Source organism: Cupressus sempervirens, chromosome 9, assembly GCF_028749045.1.
Source record: "Cupressus sempervirens isolate cs-2001-9-10 chromosome 9, ASM2874904v1, whole genome shotgun sequence".
Lineage (NCBI taxonomy): Eukaryota > Viridiplantae > Streptophyta > Pinopsida > Cupressales > Cupressaceae > Cupressus > Cupressus sempervirens.
Window position 1 is genome coordinate 186,987,324 of NC_143126.1, and position 20,682 is coordinate 187,008,005.

Here is a 20,682-nt window from a genome sequence, read left to right on the forward strand (position 1 = left end):
CATCATTGGTGCCTTCATCTTAAAAGAAGCTTATATTCTCAACATAAGACACAAGACACACATTATATGGTGATGAGCCCTCCTAAGTCATCGAGTACATAAAACCATATCAGAAAGAAACATACACGATAAATGCTAGAACCAGAAATGACAGAGCCAAAAACTGCGCACAACTTCCTAACCATATCAAGCATGTGATCACATAGATTCAGATAAGATGCATACCAAACAGCCTTGCATATAAGATATCAAATTCTTTTAGGCAATTATGCTTTCATAGCAATCCTTCAACAAATAATCATCAGCATTAATGATCTTCAGAATTTAGGCTGGAAATTGGAAATTATTACTCAAATTTTATAGAGAATGCCAACAAAAAAGAAGTGGTCAAACATATGATATGTCCTAATTTGGAAAATCAGAGTGCCCATAGATCAAATCACTAGACGAGGTTATGCCTCTTCTTGAACCAAATTAATCTTGTCTTTTGTGATCTTCTCAACTATTTCTCTGGAGGTCCCTTAATCTGCTCATTAGCCTTTTAGTTACAGTTCTCATGATACATTAGTGGATCCAGTAGCTCTTGTTGGGTAGTCTCTTTCGCCATTCGAAGTGGATCCATTAACACTAGTTGGGTAGTCCCTTGATTGTTCTCCCCTTTCTCCACTGAACACTTATTTGTATCTTCAACTGTCACCTGCTTTCCTTGCTCATCGACCCCTTGAGGAACAGCTACCATATCCCCACCTTGACTCTCATTTTTCTTCTGCTTATCATTTTCATAATTTCCTTGAGAATTAACTACCATATCACCACATTCTATCACATTTTCCTCTTGATTAATTTCTTTAGTTTTCCCCTGAGGATCAACGGCAACTTGATTTTCTGGTGAATCAACGGCAACTTCATTTGCTGGATTAGCATCCACCAATGCAGAAACCTCAGCCAGCAACTGCTCCTGACCATCTGTTGAGCAAAGTCCATGTTCTTGTTTTGTGTCCGCTCCCTCGTCCATGGACATCTCTTCCTCTGGATTCTTGTGCTGGTCATCAATGTTTATTACAGTTGTATTTTGTGCAGATGCTGTCTCCTGCCCATTCTCTGTCCCATTTGTGGAATTCTCACCCAATATTTTTACTTCATTGGTGGGGTCTTGAATAACTTCCTTTTTCCATCTTGATGCCTTGTATTTTTTGTTCTTTCCCTTGCATCTTCCAGATGTAGATGGTTGCTCAGCTGCTCTTTCTCTCTTCATGCCAGCATGAAACTCAGGCTGAGAACTCCATGATCTATCAAACACATCCACATGGGTGGTTGTGTGACTTGCAAGATTTCCTTGGAACCCTGCCCATAATGATTACAATGAAATTTTCCACATAATAAGTGTCGCTATGTAATAAATAATCTGGCAAGTTTTAAATGAAATGTGAAAGTGACTCAACCAAAACCTCTTTACCTTGCTGTGCTTGGATTGCAGTTAGTGCAGTTCGAGCAGCCTTAATTTCTGCAGCCTTCTTACTTTTTGCAGGGCCTCCCTGATAGCAAATGCCTGCAATCTCTACAGTGGATGTATAACTAAAATCATGACCCGTTCCCTCCTTTGAATATTTATATGAAGGAACAGGCAAGCTCATTTTTTGAGCATATTCCTGAAGAAGGTTTTTGCATAATCCCGTTTCATACTGGAATTATGCACAATGTGTAAGAAACCAGAACATATTACCACCACTTTAAGAAGAAAATGAATTAACAGTCTAACTATTCTACAAATAATAGAGAAAAAACGATGAAGCACATCCGAATTCCCAAACATAATCGCCATGAACAACCTTTAGAAAAAATCAGAGATTTTCAGACGTAGCTGTGAAGATTAGATTTGGTGCTGTGTTGCCCTTAAGTTCTAGATTATTCATTATTGATTAAAAAAAACTTGATACTTAAAGTCATTTTGAGTTCCATCTGTTGAATCATAATTTTGTGGGAGCACTTGTACAACACAATCTATCTGCCAACCAAACAAATTATTTACAGTACATAAGAAGCTGAGCCATTTGGATGCTCACACACAGAATAATTATATACTGAAAAAGACAAGTGGGGAAAGCATTGTCTGGTGTTGTGGTTCAACAGTGTGGATGATGCAACCCAAGTTCATTCAGGGCATGTGTGAACCCAGGTGCAACTCCTAGTGAATTAATTTGAAGGGGAGAATTTGATTATTTGAAAATCATGCAATGTGATGGTTTCTAAGGCATCATGCTAAGAATGAAGGGATCTTGTGCTTGCTCAGGCTTCTAAATGTAATGCTAGACATTCCCTTCAAAGAATAGAATAATGTATGACACAGCAGCTCTTTTGTGCATCTATATCTAAAGATGTTTGTTACATGAGCAAACATTCTTTCTGTTAGATCAAGCACAGAACTGTTTAACTACTGAGAGGGAAGAGAATCAAATAACAAGGATATAATGAAGCTGGTTTATATCCATTGTTACAACTAAGATAACATAAAAAACAAGCATCATAACAAAATCAATTGTTTTGTGTTCAACTCCCACTCATCCATACAAAAAAATTGAAAACATAAGTAAATATACACATTTGTAGCTTAGAATAGAAATTACGTTCAGGATACGACATAGCATGCATATAATAAACAAATTACCATAATAATACAATATACTACTCCAATACCACACTGTCAAACTTAAATGTCATGAAAAAATTAAAAATATTCATAGTTTGTCAATGGGCCCTTGGTCTACTGGTGAAGTTGAAAGATTCTTAAGGATTACACCAGGGATCAAGTCTCGCTGAGTGTGTGGCTCTGACATTGAAAAGGGAAGAGGCTGGGATCCTGCCCCTTAGTCCTTGGCTCTTAGCCGAAAAGGTCCAGCCATAATGCTCATGCTCCCGTATCAGGTAGCAACAAATATTTCATGCAGGACCTCCATCAAAAAAAGATATTCATTGTTCAGTATTTAAATTTTTAAAAAGATGATGAAGCCTATTTCACCATTCAATGTGTGCCAATCCACCATATCAACATCCCATTTTCTTCAAAAAAGCTCCATTACATGACTTGCAATTGTGTTTACCCCCACAGATTTGAAACATCACTATATTCCCTGCTCCTTGTACACTAAAAAAAAACATCAAATTTAAGATGACTACTTGTGTTATGGTAGACCATAGCCAAAGGCAGAGCATAAGCATAAGGGTTAATTTTTGAGGTGAGGCATACATATAAATATTTCAACACTATGAAAAGAACATTATAAAGATAATTAATTTAAATTAATATTCAACACCTTCTATATTTAAAATGTACCCCACTTATTGATAAAGACAGAAAATGATTTTCCAAAATGCAGATGAATTAAATTATTTATTTAAATGAGCTCTGTAATGGGAGGCAGAGAAAGGTGATCAGGCACCCACGGCTAAGGCCTTTTTCCCCTAGCTCATTCTCCTTTGATTCTTCTGCTTCCTGCAATCGGGGGTTTTCGCTGTTGTAAGGAGTGCAGGATTGTCGCTGGTGGCCTTTGACAGTGTTTTTAGTTTTTGGGGGATGTGTTTTTGTGTTGTAACAAGGGAGGAGTATTTTTTGCATTGGTACTAGTTGTGGGGTTGAGGCTGTTGGGTCTAGGAGTTCTCTGAACTTTTTTCCTGCGGTGTGGGGAGGTTGTGCAGTGATCTTTGCCCCAGTAGTTAAAAAATTTTCTTAGAGGGTTTCTCATGGCTTTGCATGAAAGCTCTTTATTGAGAGGAGGGCCCTTTCACAGATGTGGTGTTAAGAGGTTCTTCCTCTCCAAGCATGCATGTCAATTTTAATGTCAAAGTGAACAATGCAGCTATTGGCAAAGTGCTTCTTGAAATGGAGGGTTTCAACCTTCCAGGTGATGTGGGGCAAGGGGAGGTGAAGAGGTGAAAGAATCTCCGGATTTGGCCATTTCATTGGTAAATCCAAAGGAGGAGTCTTCAGGATGTTAGTAAAGGTAGTGAAACCTCATTTGCATTGGGGTTACAAAAACAATACTCAAGAAGGATCAACTTGAAAAGGCTCCTAATGTGGGTAGAAAGAAATATCAAGAAAAAGAGAAATTAATTAGTGACTTGGTGAGAAATTGGTTGAGCCTCGGCTATAAGAACCACTAGTTCCCATTTCTCCCCATCTCAAAAATGACAGTTCTCTCATGGAATGTAGGGGGTAAGAAAAGCATCCTTACAAAAGGTTGTTCACAATTTGATCTGAATTCATTCTCTTGATATCATCTTCATTTGAGACTAAGATGTCTGTGGAAACAACATTGAGCTTGGCTTCCAAGATTTGGGTTCAAGGTCAATGTTAATGCATTGCAGCTTAAGGCAATCCAGTTGGTGTGGCTTGTCTCTAGTACACACAAAGTTGTTCCATTGTAGTGGATTCCTAATAAATATTCAATGAGGTGTAGTTAATATCCTTGCCAACCTGTACGCTCCAACTGATCTCTTAGGAAATCATATTGAAAATTAAAGCTTCATTGAAAACAAGTCTTCTAGGCTCTTGCGCTATAATATAGACCTTTTTGAATTTGGTGGATATTAAACAATCTAAAGGTATATTCTCCTGGAATAATAGAAGGTGGTCTGCTGATGCTATCTCTGAGAGGCTAGACATGTACCTGTTATCTAATTACTGGGATGGACATTGTTGGATAACCAGCTCAGAGATCCTTAACTGGAAAGGTTCATATCATTGGCGTATCAAACTTTCAGCTACATTCTTTAGAACATCTAAAAATATTTCCCTTAAATCCCAACACGTGGCTCTGTGACTCCTATGTTTGAGAATTCATATCAGATAAGTGATCCTGGGGAAGTCGACGTTTGCAACTATGTTCTGGTTTACCCGGAGACTTCAATTTGTTTTGTATATGCTGAAAAGATGCAATAGAAAATGATTTGGCAATGGCTCAAAGACTAAAGTGGCAACTCAATCTCGCATGGGTCACATCATTCGTCACATTCCAGATCATGGCCTAACTAAAGATTCCTTCCAATTAAAAGAAGCTGTAATTTTTTTGGAAGAATGAGAGCTTTGTGAAGAAAATCTTCTGGAAGAGAGTTTTGCATTGACTAGTTACAGGGAGAATAAACATAGATTGCTTTCATTATTCTGTTGAGGAGAATAGGCAAGTGAATCTCGTTAATTCTCTCAAGTCCTTTGAAGGGCATTGACTTTCTTTTGTCCGGATGATTTCTAGGGAGAATATCCGCTACTACAGGTGATTCTGCAGCCTCAAAGAAATCAACAAATATTGGAAGCCATTGATTCTTGCTTTTATTCCAAAAAGAGAAGCAAACTCATCCTATCTGTTTAGACCTATAGCCCTCTGCGACGTTGTGTACAAAGTTATTACTAACTTGATTGCAGAGAGACTTAAGTTGTGGCTCAACTCTCTAATCTCAAAGAAGCAAGGGAAATTTCATAGCTCGTAGGCAATCGCTCGATGCAGTTGTAGTTGCTACAAAGGCTATCATTCCATGGCAACTTCCAAAGAGAAAGCTATGGTTATCAAGCTTGACATGGCCATGAGTTGTCTCACCACCCACTCTTTCTCTATTCTCATAAACAATGAGCCTTTTGAGTTCTTTGGAGCTTCTTGGAGACTTCATTGAGGGAATCCTCTCTCTCCTTGTTTTTCATCTTAATGGTCCGAGGCTTGGGTGAATTCCTAAAGTAACATGTGAGGCAAGGGCTGATTAGAATTCAGCTTATACATTCCTCCCTACTCGCATTTATAGTTTGTGAATGCTACTTCTTTGATGGGTCTTACTCTTGTGCAAGTTGATGAGACCGCAATCTAAGAAAGGCATTGGATATTTATTTTACAGCCACAAGTAAAAGGATCAATGAATGCAAATTCTCCATTTTCTTCTTTGATACTCGACCTATCCACATCACAATTATTAGGATTCTTAGAATTCAGATGGTGTTCTTCCCTTTGTGTATCTTGGTATTCACATTATTATACGCTCTTTGCCTAGTAGAAGGCAAGAATGCTTTAGATTAGTTTCACATGAAAGTTTCTTATTGGACCTAGAGCTGGCTCTATTGTACTAAAAGGATGACTCTTCTAAGTAAATGATCCAAACTCTCCTTTTATACAGATGTGTGCAAGCAACTCCTCCTAGCTTCATTCATGAGTTTGAGGCCCTACCTTGACAATTCCTATGGGACAATAAACAACTTTTAAAAGTCGAGTTTACCCTCATAATGGACTTCTAGGAAAAGGATCTATGATTTTTAGAGCACTCTCAGGAAAGGTGCTAAATTAATTAAGCAAAGGTTTTTTGAATTTGGAACAAAGGCTGAGGATTTATTTTGGCTTGATGTGGAAGATTACAAATCCTCTCTACTTTTGAATAAAGTTTAAGTATTAAAATGGAAAGAACCCCATGTGGCCTCTTGGAGGCTCTGAAGAGGATTGTCAAGGGCTTGACAAGATTTTGGCAAGCAGAATTTGTAGCTTCCTAAAGGAGAGAGATATGGCTAATTAGGACCCCAACCCAAAAGGTAAGTTAGTTGTTTGAGGAAATTAAGAGTTGAATGGGTGAAGTCATGGGAACCTTAACCCAACCTCTAAGACCAAAAGCCCACTTGGAAAGCTTAGCATAAAGTTAGTGAACTTATAGAACTTGTAGTGTTATATCAACATGATGTGAATATTACTCCCATGATGCTATAAATTAATATATTATCAAAGCACACTAATGTAAACTTCCTCAAAATTTCTTAAAGATGGAATTCAAGCTTTGAAATTGTATGTGCCCACTATTAGGGTTAACCTAGGACAAATATTACCTACAAAATAAATGTCATAAATAAACAAGTCCAAATATCCTATTCTATCCTCTATCTTAACCCCAAACCCTAAAGACATCTCCAGATTGGGATCACTGACCCTCCTAAGGATCTTAGGGTCCTAAATATTATAACATTGATTCTAGAACCATCCTCGGTTACTTCTTTGTCTTCTCAGGAGTTCCCTCTAAGGTTCGTCCTCGAAGAGGTAACCTTTGTCCAAGGCCCTTAACACATGTATATGTTGACATCAACTGAATATTCCAGCCATTATATAATTCTCATCTAACCATTCATATGGGGTTGTACTACTCTTTTGCACTGGCACAATAGCTATTCATACAAGGTTGTACTAACCTTCTGCACTCGCACTGCGGTTCCATTTATCCATCTTAGCCATTCATATACGATCCCAAACCCTACATTGGCACGTAGCCATTTGTTTAGAGATGAGCGCAACCCCTACATTGGCACTATGGGATATTCATCCATTATTTCTTTAAATTCAGATAATGAATAAGATGTCAAATTTAAACAATTATTAAATATCATTAACATGAGTTTTCCAAGTATATCATATATATATAACACTCTTCCATTTATAAAGAAACATAATTCTTCACTTTATATTAAAAGGAAACAACATAATTTTCTATAGAAATACATTCCTACCTTATCTTCACCTTTATATTGAATAACATAATTTTATTTTATCATAATTTTATTTAGTTTAGTCATGAAATTTGTGCATACCTTGTCTTGCCTCGTAAGCCCACTCATGTAGCACCTTAATATTTTTCACTTTAATACCTTCAAAGAAGTTGCATTGGTATCTTACCTATTTTAACCTTCTTCACTTATTATGGAAGCCTTTATTTTATTTTCAAATGATTTGATGTCCTTTCTAAATTCATGTCCAAAGTCTCTTTTGCTAACTAAGATGAGCTCCTTTTGGTCTTATTATATATCCTCCCCTTAGTGGTTTCGTAAGGAGATTTATTTATCCTTTCTTTTTCAATGTCTCCTATTTTTCTCCTGCATTATACAATGTCCCCATTTTAATATGTGGTTGTGGCATATTAACAAGGGGGTGTGACCTTTTGTAGTTACCGCTACCTTTAATAATACTAATTAATAGTAAGTGGTGTTTAGTATTTTAAAATTAGTGATCAACTTCATGTTATTAATTTAATATGATTGATGTCTAGATTTATTTATATTGATATTCATTTATTAATCACGGTTATGATTATTTAGATGATATTGTTAGTAATACATTCAATATTGTAATTGGGTAATATCATTCATTCAAAACATTGACAAATAAGGGTAAATTAATTGAATACATATATTTATATTTAGAATAAAATTTTTTTGAGGATATTTATATTAATCATATGTCAATATGGTGTTACGAAAAAAATGTAGATAGTGCATTAATAAGACAAAAATGTGGATAGTACATATTAGTAAGACCAAAAGGCATCACTACCTCATAATGACCCTTACTCCTAATATCTCATTCCTTAATTTAAATAGGTGACAATCGGATCTAAGTGTATGAAAAGCATATAGCTCCATTCGATGCATCTAATAAATCATCAATGATTAGAATAAGAAACCTATCTTTGATGGTGTACATGTTGGGCACTTAATAGTTTGGGCACATGTGTCATGTTTCATTTTTCTTGTGCACCATTATCATTAGTGAGGAGTAAGCACTCTAGCAATGCCTGATATTTCATGCTTCTAGCATCTCTTGAGCAATCTTTACAATCTCATGTTTTTAAATATGGGGTAGCTATGAGGCCCAATACGGGGTGGTTGGCTTCCCAACACTAGTTGTATGACATGATCATGATCCCTCTTAGGAGGAAGACCTTACAATTATGATCAATAGGCTTCCAAACAAAATAATTAGGCCACAAATCCTCAGCTGCTTTTTTATGCAACTATTGAATTTGATGAGAGTTTACCATTTGCGGGAAGTTTGCACACAACTCTCTTAGCTCCATTGTCCTCCCTTGTGATTAAAATTTCATGAATCATTCTTGAGACTTCAAATCAATTATTCCTAAGCCATTGTACTATCAATACAATATCTAATGCACCCATGGACATTGGCATACATTGGGCACCCTAGATTTAATATCCTAGCAATTTCCAAAAGAAATAATAGTACCACCAAAAGAGCTAGGTATATAAAACAACTTGGACAAGTAGCAAATTTTTTGTTGATGAAATTATGAATAGACCCAAGTCAATCGATAATGTTACTCATTTCTTTGTTAATGAACCATTTACCTTGAGAGTTTGTGAAGCACTTAAACCCATGAGTGCGTGACAATAAATGATCACGTGCGGACCATGTGATTCCTCAATTGATTCCTTGGCACCATCTAATAGTGGTTCTTCATCCTACTTTTAGTTCAAACCTTCAAAATAGAACAATTTATTTTCAATGCATTCATGTTCTCAGCTATATTTTCCAACACAATCAAAACATAGCCATTTTGCTATCTTCTCCTCAATTCAATATGCAGACAACCTAGTGAATTGAGGTAGTGAATAGAGAAGAGCTCTTGTCTTTTATGTTTACGGTCTCTTGTCATCTACTAGTCAAAAACTTCACAAGTTGTCTTGCAAAAACCATTGCATGTGACCCAAATTGTGGTTGTAAAAATGTACCTCATATTTTATGTGGCCTTATACACCATCTCGAAATAATCCCTTCACTTTTTTCTCTAGAACATTCTCTACTTTTAAACTAAGGGCTTGAAATTAATGAGCATCATCCTTGACTATACTTATTTGCTTTACAACAGTGAGTTAACAAAAGCAATTACCCATAAAATTATCTCCACAATGGGTAGCAAGTTTCTCTTGAAAAATCACATAACCAACGATACCAATAAGTTGGTCTAGATCCAAGTATAAGGATGCCATAACTACCTTTTAAGGACTTGGGACATGATGAAGATCAAAGAGCTACTCAATCTAGCAAAGCCAATTGGTTGGATCCACACCATCAAACTTCCTCATATCCAACATGGTTATGAAATGCATAGGCATATGACAATTAAAGAGGGTGTCCTCGTAATATGAACCAGCCCTCCAAAATTCATGTTCAATAAAAGCTTTATTTTCCACCTTTTTGGATGAAACTTCACCCTTAAATAAACTTCCTTTAAGCATGTCCAACTTCCTTGAAACTAATGAAATTCTCTCATTCATCTCCCTCTTCATTGATGAGATTTCTCCAATAATATCCTTTCTAAATTTATAATTGAGCTTTCATCTTGGACTTTATTACTCATTTGTGATACTATCTTCAATTTCTACATAATATTTGCCTCAGAAATTCGCGAGTGTAATCATTCTTTTTGCCTCTTGTTGAAGGTCTCATCATAAAGGACAAAAAATAGTTTTACAATAAAACAAAAAATGAAATCTAAAAAGTCAAAAACTTTTACAAGTGCCAAATAACTCTTACCTAGAAAAACCACCAAGCAAGAAGCAAAATTACAGCTTTGAGACCCAAATTATTAAAAACCCTAATTTTGCAATAAGTCAATTATTTATGCTCTCATGCTTCTAAATTTCGAGCTGAATATGCTTCGAGAATAAAGTTTGTCATGTTTTTGAAGGTATACAATTCCCAAGATTACCACCGAATTTGAAAAACCGACTTGCCTTCACAATGCCAAGATCATGCTCTAATACCACTTGTAAAATAACTTGCACAAAAGATGAAAATAATATGAAATAATTTGAAAATACTCTATAATAGTTATGATTAGTGAGTCGTTTTGAAGGGGAAAATCTCCAAATGACTCCAGTGAGAACATAATTCAAAATCTAATGATGAAATAAGATTCACCACCTCTTATATATATCCCACTTCCCAGGTCGACTTACATAGGACTATATAGGACCTAAGCTCACCTAAAAAACTAGATAGCAATAACGATATAATAATGATACTTACAAGTAACCAAAATCCAACTACTCATAACCCTATATATACTATAGGATTAAAATGTACTTTGCTAATTGATAGATTGGATGCCAAACTCTACTTCTCCATCCCTGCCATTATTGCACATTGAATGTGACAACAATTGCATAAAGAATGAGGAAACAAGATAGTTGCAATATGGCTTATGTACTTGTCCAAATGATCATAGGAGTGCTTAAATGGTCAAGAAACAAATTATCAACTTGGTTGTATAGGATACTATTCAGTCTACACTAGGTGAAGTTAATCATCCATTGAAAATTTTGAAAGCCTTTCTGAAATAGGTTTGCCCCAATGTACAAGGACACGTCCCCCAAAAAAAACCACATCTTTGAGGCGAGGACACACCTAGGATGGGGGGATGTCGTTCTAGCATCCCCAGTGGTGCCACCCATCTACCACCATTTCCACTGAGACAAGGGGATATCTTGGTATCCCTTGAGTGAACAAGGGGACGTAAACACGTCCCTCGACCCCTCCAAGGGACAACTAGACGTCTCTTAAGAGATGATTACAGGCCCCCTTCACTACATTTTGAGCCTTGGCATTTTGATTATGCAGTTTGTACTTTTTTTGTTATATGAACATTGAATATCATACTAATATTATGTTGCTAAAATAATCATCATTATGATGATTGATGAGATACACATATTTTTGAAATTTTGATTTCTTTGACTATTATTATTGTTGATTCAAATATTAAATTTTTTAGTATTTATTGTTCAATGCTCAATCACAATGCAATGTTCAAGTATTCAAATTTTAGAAAGTTGATTTTTTTAACTGTACATCTTTATGTCTTATATTGTTATACATCTTTTCAAACCTAGCATTTTAAGTACCACATATTCAATGTTCAATGTTTCACTTTCATGTTCAATGTTCAATCACAATGCAATGTTCAAGTATTCAAACTTTAGAGAGAATTTTTTTAATTTTACATCTTTATGTCTTATATTGTTATACATCTTTTCATAACTAGAGTTTTAAGTACCACATGTATAGAGTATATAGTATATACACCTCCCCCTCCCCCTCTTGTCCCTCGTTGTCATCCTCCCACCACCCTCAAATTGAGGCCCCTATGTCCCCCCTGATCGGAGACTTGTCCACCTGTCTCGACATCCCCCAAATCCCCCAAGGTGGTGTAACTATGGTTTGTCCCAAGTTATGTGCAGAACTTGCAAAATAGACCTAGATTGACCCAACTTCACTCTGCAGTGAATGACTCCACTAAATCTAGGTCTATTTTGCAAGACTCTAGACAAATCTGCAAGTTATTCAAAACAAGACCCATACTGTGTTTGAACCTAATGCACATGCTAGGGTTTCCCTAACAAATAGGTAACATATGTTCTAAAAGATACCAAATAGTACTGAAGTCAAATAATGGGAAATCCTCCACATTCTGCAAGATTCGTCTCCCCCCTAGAGTTTACTTTGATTCCACCTAGATCCAAGAGCTAACATAAAATAATTTCAAAAAGAAGCAATGATGGACAAAATGATCAACTACAAGGCATACCTACTACAAGTAATTTTGTTTCCCAAATTCCAGAAAGAAAACTAGCTTTCCTTTATCGCAGTGGAAAACCATCCATCGACTATTAAAGACCATCTAGCTCCAACTATTCAACTTGGTACTAATGTCTAGCCATCCATTAAAAAACGACATTGCCTCAAGCCTTTAGAGGACACCCATAACTCCATGTTCAAACAACCTAAAACTTTTGCCAATACATATAAGCCATACTTATCAAGAAAACATAGAGGCAAGCTTTGGTTGCAAACATCTATTTTTATTGTTATTTTCATCTCTAACCACTACTTGCACTACCATTGGATGCCACTCAATTCTTTTAGAGTTGGCTCTCATTGACTCCGCATTGAGAGAAAACATCATAAAGAGCAAGAGTTGTCATTTATGCAACATTGGGGATGCTGAGACAAAGAAGCACTTCATCTTTCAATGTCATATCCACTATGAGATTAGAGGGATATTCTACAGCCTTTTCAAAGGGGTTTAATCTCTCTCCATCATTTTTAGGTTCACAAACCGTACTAAAGTGGGTGTGCATTAACTCCTGAAGAAAGAAAGAAAGAAAAATAATATTAATGTCCACAAATGATCTAGAGTAGGTCAATGGAACACCAATATACAATAGAGGTAAAAATCTCAGTGAGGGGAAGAACAAACTATAAATACAAATCAATCAAGAGACCACCAAAACGTGTCAACAAACAAGTGCAAATAGCTATGAAAGGGGATCAAGAACCCCAAAGAGCACAGAGGAAAAGAAACTAGCACTATCATTTATTATTATAAAGGGATCAATGCAAGATATAATAATGCTTAATGGGGTGTTTGATAGCCAGAGGGGTACTTCCACTAGGATCATACCTATCATCTTTGGCCAAAGTAACTTGGCGTAGTAATGAAAAAGCTTTTAATATGCATTGTTATACCTATAACCTTAGAGGTGGCCAAATTTAAGTAGGTTTGTATTAACAAGAGGAATTTGAGCCACATTGCCAAGAAGAGATAGGGTCATTATGCTAACGACAAACATGTTGAGGCTATAGTCGCAAGACAATATCTCATAAATCTATTTGCATCTATGAGAATATTGTTTTCAAAGGCAATGTATGGCTACTAATCTCCTAAGTGTGTTAAAAGGAGGTGAACAACCTACGGGCTCTAGAATCTTGAGAAAACACATGTAAGGAATCAAGGATCTATGTTAAAGAGTAATGGCCTCACAAAGATACAGAGAGAAACAACTCTCATTTGGATACTTAAAAAGAAAAAGACATTGTGGCATAAGTCTTGGTCTCGGCGTAATATCTCCCTCAGATCTCATAATAAATGGGGCATTTGAAGATGAATTATTTTTGGTCTCCAACCTCCTAAAGAGAGCAAAGACGACATATTCAATCAAGGCAAGAAATACAGTGGTTTATCTTAGCTCGTAGTTGATGGTAAGACATCCTCAACTGGTCGTGAGGAAACCACAAGTGATGTGACCAATGACTCTAGAGATAGACAGTGCTGCAAAGAATGTCATCTTTTGACCTATAGGAATTACTTAGTGTAACCAAAGCTTTTGGACTAAGGGGTACAAGATGGGAGAGCCAAGAGACATATACATACTACTTGTAAATGTCCCTTCTAGCAACTTTGAAGACAGTCTTTCAAAAGGAGTAGAGGAGGAGCATCCAAGGAATAGATTAAAAGAAGTTGTCTATTAATAGAGACACTATAAAGGAGGAGCAAATTAGCCAGTGAAGCATCACTGATGATAGCACTCAATTGGACCATGTGAGAAAATCTTCACAAATAGAAATCACCCATGGATTTGAGATTGTGTATATAGAAAGTAGGCTAGAATATGGTCTCAAGATGTCATAATATTACAAATGTACCAAATAAGATATTGCAACATGAATATCTAAACCCTCAATATTAGCCCAATCAAAAGAACAAAAGCTAGACCCAAAAATTGTCAAACAATGAACTTGAATCCTGTATCAAAGAAATATATTCTAAGAGTTAGAGTCTCAAAAGGAGCCCTTAATAAAAAAAAACATATGATCAATCCCCCAAAGAGTCTTCTAGCACTTGTTAGATGCTTCCCATGTCTACTAAAGCACATCTTTGTTTGAATGCGACCACCAAGAAACAATACTAACGTTGTTATTGTGGAGTCTGATCAATCTCCAAGTGGGAGATTGTTGTGATGTGGAGCCTACTCAGACTCGGGGGGTTTATTCGGCGCAGTTTCTCCCCAAATTATTTCTACGGGGGTTTGGGGGCAGCACCCCCAAGACATGGTCAAGAGGTAGCACCCTAGCTGTGCTCCCTGTCAGAGTACAGGGTGGGGTCGAGGGGCAATGCCCCCACGGGGGTTTTCAGGGGTAATGCCCTTGAAGCCAAAAATGACCTTATATTGTAAAAGGCGTAGGCTACTATTTTTCTATTTGAAGACTTCTTCTAGCCCTAATTTTGTAAGGAGAAAAAAATTGTATAAAATGGCTTAGGGTTAGGAATTTCATAATGTATGGTGATATTGTAACTTCTTGCGGCGGTATTGAGCTGTAAGGGATTGCAGATTGTAATCACTGGATAATAATAATATTGGACTTGTTGTTGGTGGACGTAGCCCAGGGATTAGGTGAACCACAATAAATCCTTGTGCCTTGTGTTCTCTTCTATGCGATTTATTTTCCAATATTGGTTATATTTGCATGTAACTAGTATTTTTGTCTGTGGTTAATCCTAACAACTAAGGGATCATTCTAAGCAATGATGGAGAAGGCTCATCCAAGCAAATGTGACTTGACTCAAAATCCAATCATTAAGATTTATGGTTAGGCTATTTCAGAAATCAATTTGACTCCAATTTCTATGGTGATTTTTCTAAATTTACATCTCAAATCAACAATGGCATGCCTACAAAAAACTTAAGAGCCCAAAGACAATAATATAAATTTATTGTATCTACATACTAGAGCATAACAAACTATTAGAAATAGGAAATACTAAGAGGGCAGTGTGAATCAGTATTTCACAAACTTTTGCCCAAAACTGGATACTTTTAATAATTTAATAACTTGCATAAGAAAGTAAACTAACTATGTTGAATAATAAACATAACCATGCAATAAATTAACTCATAACACCATATTTTGTTAACTAAGGAAACCCTGGTGGGGATGGTACCCACAAAATGATTCACTAATCAAAAATACTTAGTTAAAGATATTGACCTTGTTAGAAGTCTATTACATCTGTACAGTGTCTCGGTCCTTGTTAGAGGACTCAAGCCTTGTTAGAAGACTCAACCCTGTTAGGAGTTGTTATATACAATTACAAATGTATGCAAGATAAGCCAACTACCCAAACATGCAATGTACAATAAAGTTCTTCAATACAAAGAGATAGATACAAAAATCTCTAACTGCCGCTGATATCTTCAATCTTTGATATTGTCTTTGATGCTCTTCACAAAACTTTATCACAATTCGCATTCCTATGATCATACATCAGAATTCGCATCTCAAAACATTACATCAATATCACATAACTCAAACATAACCTCACATTTAGCAATCTTCCTTTATACATTGCTAATTAACAAATATATGCCCAATCAACCTTCATGTCTTTATACACTATCAAAATACAAAATTTTCTTTTGCCCACTTAGGATTAACATCTAACATGTCGTCCCTAATTAGTTAAGTAATTAGTTCGCAAACAAGATAATTCCTTAACCTAAAGTACCCATTTACTTATTGTAAAGTTTCTATCAGATTTCAGAATAGTACTAATGTATGATTTTATTTGCAAGTTCAAACTCTAATGGCAATGGATCTCATTTACTCCAAAATATATGTATTAATCTACAGTAATATAAATGAGATGTTCTTTAAACCATGATGCTTATGTTCCTTCAAATATGCTTGCATTAATAGATTTCGATGCCTAGCAAGCTCAGGCAAATCAAGTATATATATTAAGGAAGGGTGTGAGAGTGAATGGGCACGTCTCCGAATAGAGACATGACCATTCACTGTCGCACCTATTCGGTGTTTGACTATCATACCCGATATGAGATTTGTTAGACGTAACAAAAGTCTAAACTTAAATCAGAAACCATAATGAATTTGTTTCAATCATAGCCCGATAAAGGTAATAATGCAGATCAATAATGATCTAAACAAATAGGGATCATAATATATCTCGATCATTACTGAGATATGATCTCAGATGTAAACATATATATGAACATTGGTTAAAAGCAATGATCATATGTAGAATATTATTCAAATGGATTATATATATATGTATATATATCAATATGTAAACATACTAGTATATATACATGTATATATCACTGATCACAGATATGTCTGACTAAAGCTACATGCTTTAACACTCCCTCTTAGCTAGGGAAAACAAAGTACACACACACACACACATATATATAAGTTCTTATTTTAAAAGTGATATCACCTAACTTGTGATATGCTTAAGAAAATCAAGTCTCATGATATTCTTTCCAGTTATGGTGTGTGCACAGACATCAAGTCTAATGATGTCTACCATAAGAGATCATGGTATATCCATAGATAATACGTCTCATAATATCCACCATGATAAGTGAACATAATGATCTTCTACAAATATCACATCACATGATATCTATCAATATGTCCTTTAAACTATCATGAATTGTCCATGAATATCAAGTCACATGATATTCATCTTGATAGTAGTCTAATCATTATAAAGTCATCACCTTATAATGTTAAAGTCAACATTTCATTATAAAAGATTCACCTTTTAATAATGTACATAGGATGGGCCCATAAGTCATAGAGTCACACATATGACAAAAGAGTTTACACTTTAAACATCTTTATTTATATTAATACAAAAATTTACAATATTGAGATTCAATCTCATAAACTCAAATTTCAACAATACCAAGTTTCTTTCTAAAATGATCAACTTTCACCTTTGGAAAAGGCTTGGTGAGAATGTCAATTGTTTGATCACTTGTATTACTATATTCTAACTGAATAGCTCTTCTTTCCACCATTTCTCTTGTGTAGTGGTAAGGGATCTCTATATGCTTTGATCTATCATAAAATATTAGATTCACGGATAACTTGATACAGCTTTGGTTATCACAGTGAATAATGGTAGGTTTCAGAGGCTCACAGAATAAACTCTCAAGCAAATTTCGAAGCCACACTGCTTCTTTTGCTCCCATTGTTGCTGCAATTTAGTCTACCTCGGTTGAACTCTGATCGACTGAGGCTTGCTTCCTGCAAATCCATGAGATCATATAGCTGATCCTAAACTGAAACAACATCCATATGTGTTTTTCCGGTCTTTTACACTTTCGCCCAATCAAAATCAGTATATCCATGTAACTCCAAGCTGGTATTCTCATATTTAAGTTCATACCCAATAGTACCTTGAAGATATATTAATATATGCTTCAAAGCAACAAGATGTACTTCTCGAAGTTCACACATGAACTGGCTTAATGCATTCACAGCATAGCAAATATCCAATTGAATATTCACAAGGTACATTAGAGACCCAATAATCTGTCTGTATAAAGTGGGATTGATAAGTCTGGATTCAGTAGTTGCTTCCTTTAGCTTGTGTAAGTTGGTTTTCATAGGTGTCGACATGGGTTGATTGTTCCACATTCCAAATCTTTTCAGAATATCGACTGTATATTTCTTTTGATGTAGAAAGGTGTTTCCTGACTTCTAATGAACTCCCAATCCAAGGAAGTAATGAAGAATCCCTAAGTCCTTCATGTCAAATTCAAAAGTCAATTCTTTCTTACATTAATTCATGAGATGGTCTTCTCCTATAATCAAAAGATCATTAATATAAGGGATTAGAATCAACATATCACCTTTAGTTACTTTAAAATAAAGATTTGGATCAGCATCATTCTTAGAGAATCCAAGACTTAGTAGATATTTGTTAATCCTTTCATACCAGGCTCGGGGAGCCTGTTTGAGTCCATATAGAGTCCTTTTTAATTGACACATGTAAGAGACAACATCATTAGGCACAAACCCTTGAGCTTGCTCCAAGTATACATCTTCCTCAATAGTTCCATTTAGAAAGATAGTTTTCACATCCATTCAATGAATTTTGCAAACTTTGGCTGTTGCAATGGCTATTACAACTCTGACTGAGGTATACCTAGCAATTGGTGTAGAAGTTTCTTCAAAGTCTATTCCTTCCTTTTGAGAGAATCCTCTAGCCACAAAATGGGCTTTATGTTTTTCAATGTTACCATTTGCAGCATACTTAACTTTGAAGAGCCATTTAGATGAAACAACAAACTTTAGTATTGACTGATATTCTTCAACCGTTGCATCTTTCCAAACTTGATGCTTGAGAGCTTCAAAAGCATTAGAAGGTTCAAAGTTTGGAATCTCACACATGAATACATTGTATGTTAGTTTGCAAGGTCTTTTGCTTTCTCTGAATGTCCTTGAAGGTGCTGCAAATGCGTCTCCTTCCTCTATTATTTTTCTTGCCCAAAGTGGCCTCTTAGAATTATTGTCAAGACTCTCTTCTTGAGTCTTTGGAAGTATCTCATTGTCATTTGAAGTCTCTTCAGGGTACTCCCTTTGAATCTCAGAGGTAGGAACCTCTTCTAGGGAACCTGGTGAATCCTCTGTATCTAGTTCATCTGAAATTTTGGCTCTTTTGAAAGCAATGTCTTCTTCAAAGATGACAACTCTGTTGAGTTCAATTTATTTTTGTCTAGGTATGTAGATTCTATAACCCTTTACTGTTTCACTAAAACCAACAATGATTCCTTCCCTTACAGTAGGTTCTAATTTTGTCCTTTTCTCCTTAGGTACATGATCATATACAGGACATCCAAATATCCTCAAATGACTAATGTCAAGTTTCATACCTGAAAAGGCTTCTTCAAGAGTTTTTGTTGTCCAGATGTGAGTGAGGACATCTGTTTTGAATATAGACTATTGTATTAGATGCTTCAACCCAAAATGACATGCTCAAGTTTTGATCATATATCATAGCCCTAGCAGCTTCTGCAATAGTTCTATTTTTCCTTTCAACAACTCCATTCTGTTGAGGGTTGTAGGGAACTGTAAACTCCCTCTTAATCCCAACAAGTTTGCAGAATTCTTTAAATATTTTAGAAGTGTATTCTTTCCCACTATCTGTTCTTAGAATTTTATTATTCTTTCCTAAGGAGTTTTCAATGATAGTTTTGAATTCTTTAAATTTAGAAAGAATATCTTTAGATTCTTTGCACTTAAGGAAATATATCCATGTGTTCCTCAAAAAGTCATCAACAAATATCACATAGTACAAAAAACCTCCTAAGGATGGTATTGACATGGGTCCACATATTTCAGAGTGTATTAGTTCTAACACGTCTTTAGTTTTGCTCAAATTAGGAGGAAATTATTTTTTTGTGTTTTTCCCCAAGGCACAACCTTTACAAGTTTCATTTTGAATTTGAGGTCTCATGAACAAGTGCATGGTTTGTCTTAGTGCAAAGTTCATATAGCAATCCTTGTCTCACTCTTATAGTTTGAGTCTTCTTTATAGTTGAATTATTTGCCCATGCTAGTACTTTACCTTCCATGAATGTGACTCTATAACCATCATCTTCAAGTGTTGATATAGATATTAAGTTCCTTTCACTACCTGGTACATATAGAACTCTAGAAAGTTGAATAGATTTTCTTGATTTTAATTTGATGGTGCAGCTCCTAATTCCTTTTGCGGAATGTGCAAAATCATCACCAATTGTAACTTCTTCATTGGTTTCTATTTGCATGCTCTCTAGATTATCTTGATATCCAATGATGTGTCTTGAAGATCCACTGTCAACTATCCAAGTGTTGGACTTGGTTGATATTTGACTAGACAAGGTTGAGTAGAAGGCATACTTCTCAGGGTCTTGACCTTCGATTAATTTATCAATTTTAGCAAATGATGCTTGAAGTTTTGATTGATCAAGACAATTTAGTGCATAATGTCCATATTGATCACATTTGAAACATTGAACTTTAGACAGATCTTTCTTCTGTTTTGAAGGTCCTTTTCCATGAAAGTTTCATTTCCTTTTGGAGTTTTTCTTCTTTCCCTTCTTATGAGAGTTGGTGTTACAAACATGAATGTCTTCATCTACAATCTTTTGTTTTCCTTTAGTCATTAGTATCGACTCTTCTTCAAGACAATCAGATCTTAATCGATCTAATTTTGGAAGTTTAGATCTTGCACTTATAC

The 20,682-nt window shown here is 35.6% G+C and overlaps 1 protein-coding gene across 2 annotated transcripts in view; it reads right to left on the reverse strand.

The window, feature by feature from the left end:
* Window positions 1-218: 218 nt before the first annotated feature.
* Window positions 219-20,682, reverse strand: part of LOC149538102 (uncharacterized) — a 72,397-nt gene continuing 51,933 nt past the window's right edge. For both annotated transcript variants that reach the window (XM_089799467.1, XM_089799468.1), the window contains 2 exons: window positions 1,457-1,682; window positions 219-1,344 (listed from right to left, as the gene is read on the reverse strand). In XM_089799467.1, coding sequence (XP_089655593.1) covers window positions 542-1,344; window positions 1,457-1,682 — 1,029 coding nt within the window. In that variant the 3' untranslated portion in view covers window positions 219-541. The remainder of the gene's footprint in view (window positions 1,345-1,456; window positions 1,683-20,682) is intronic.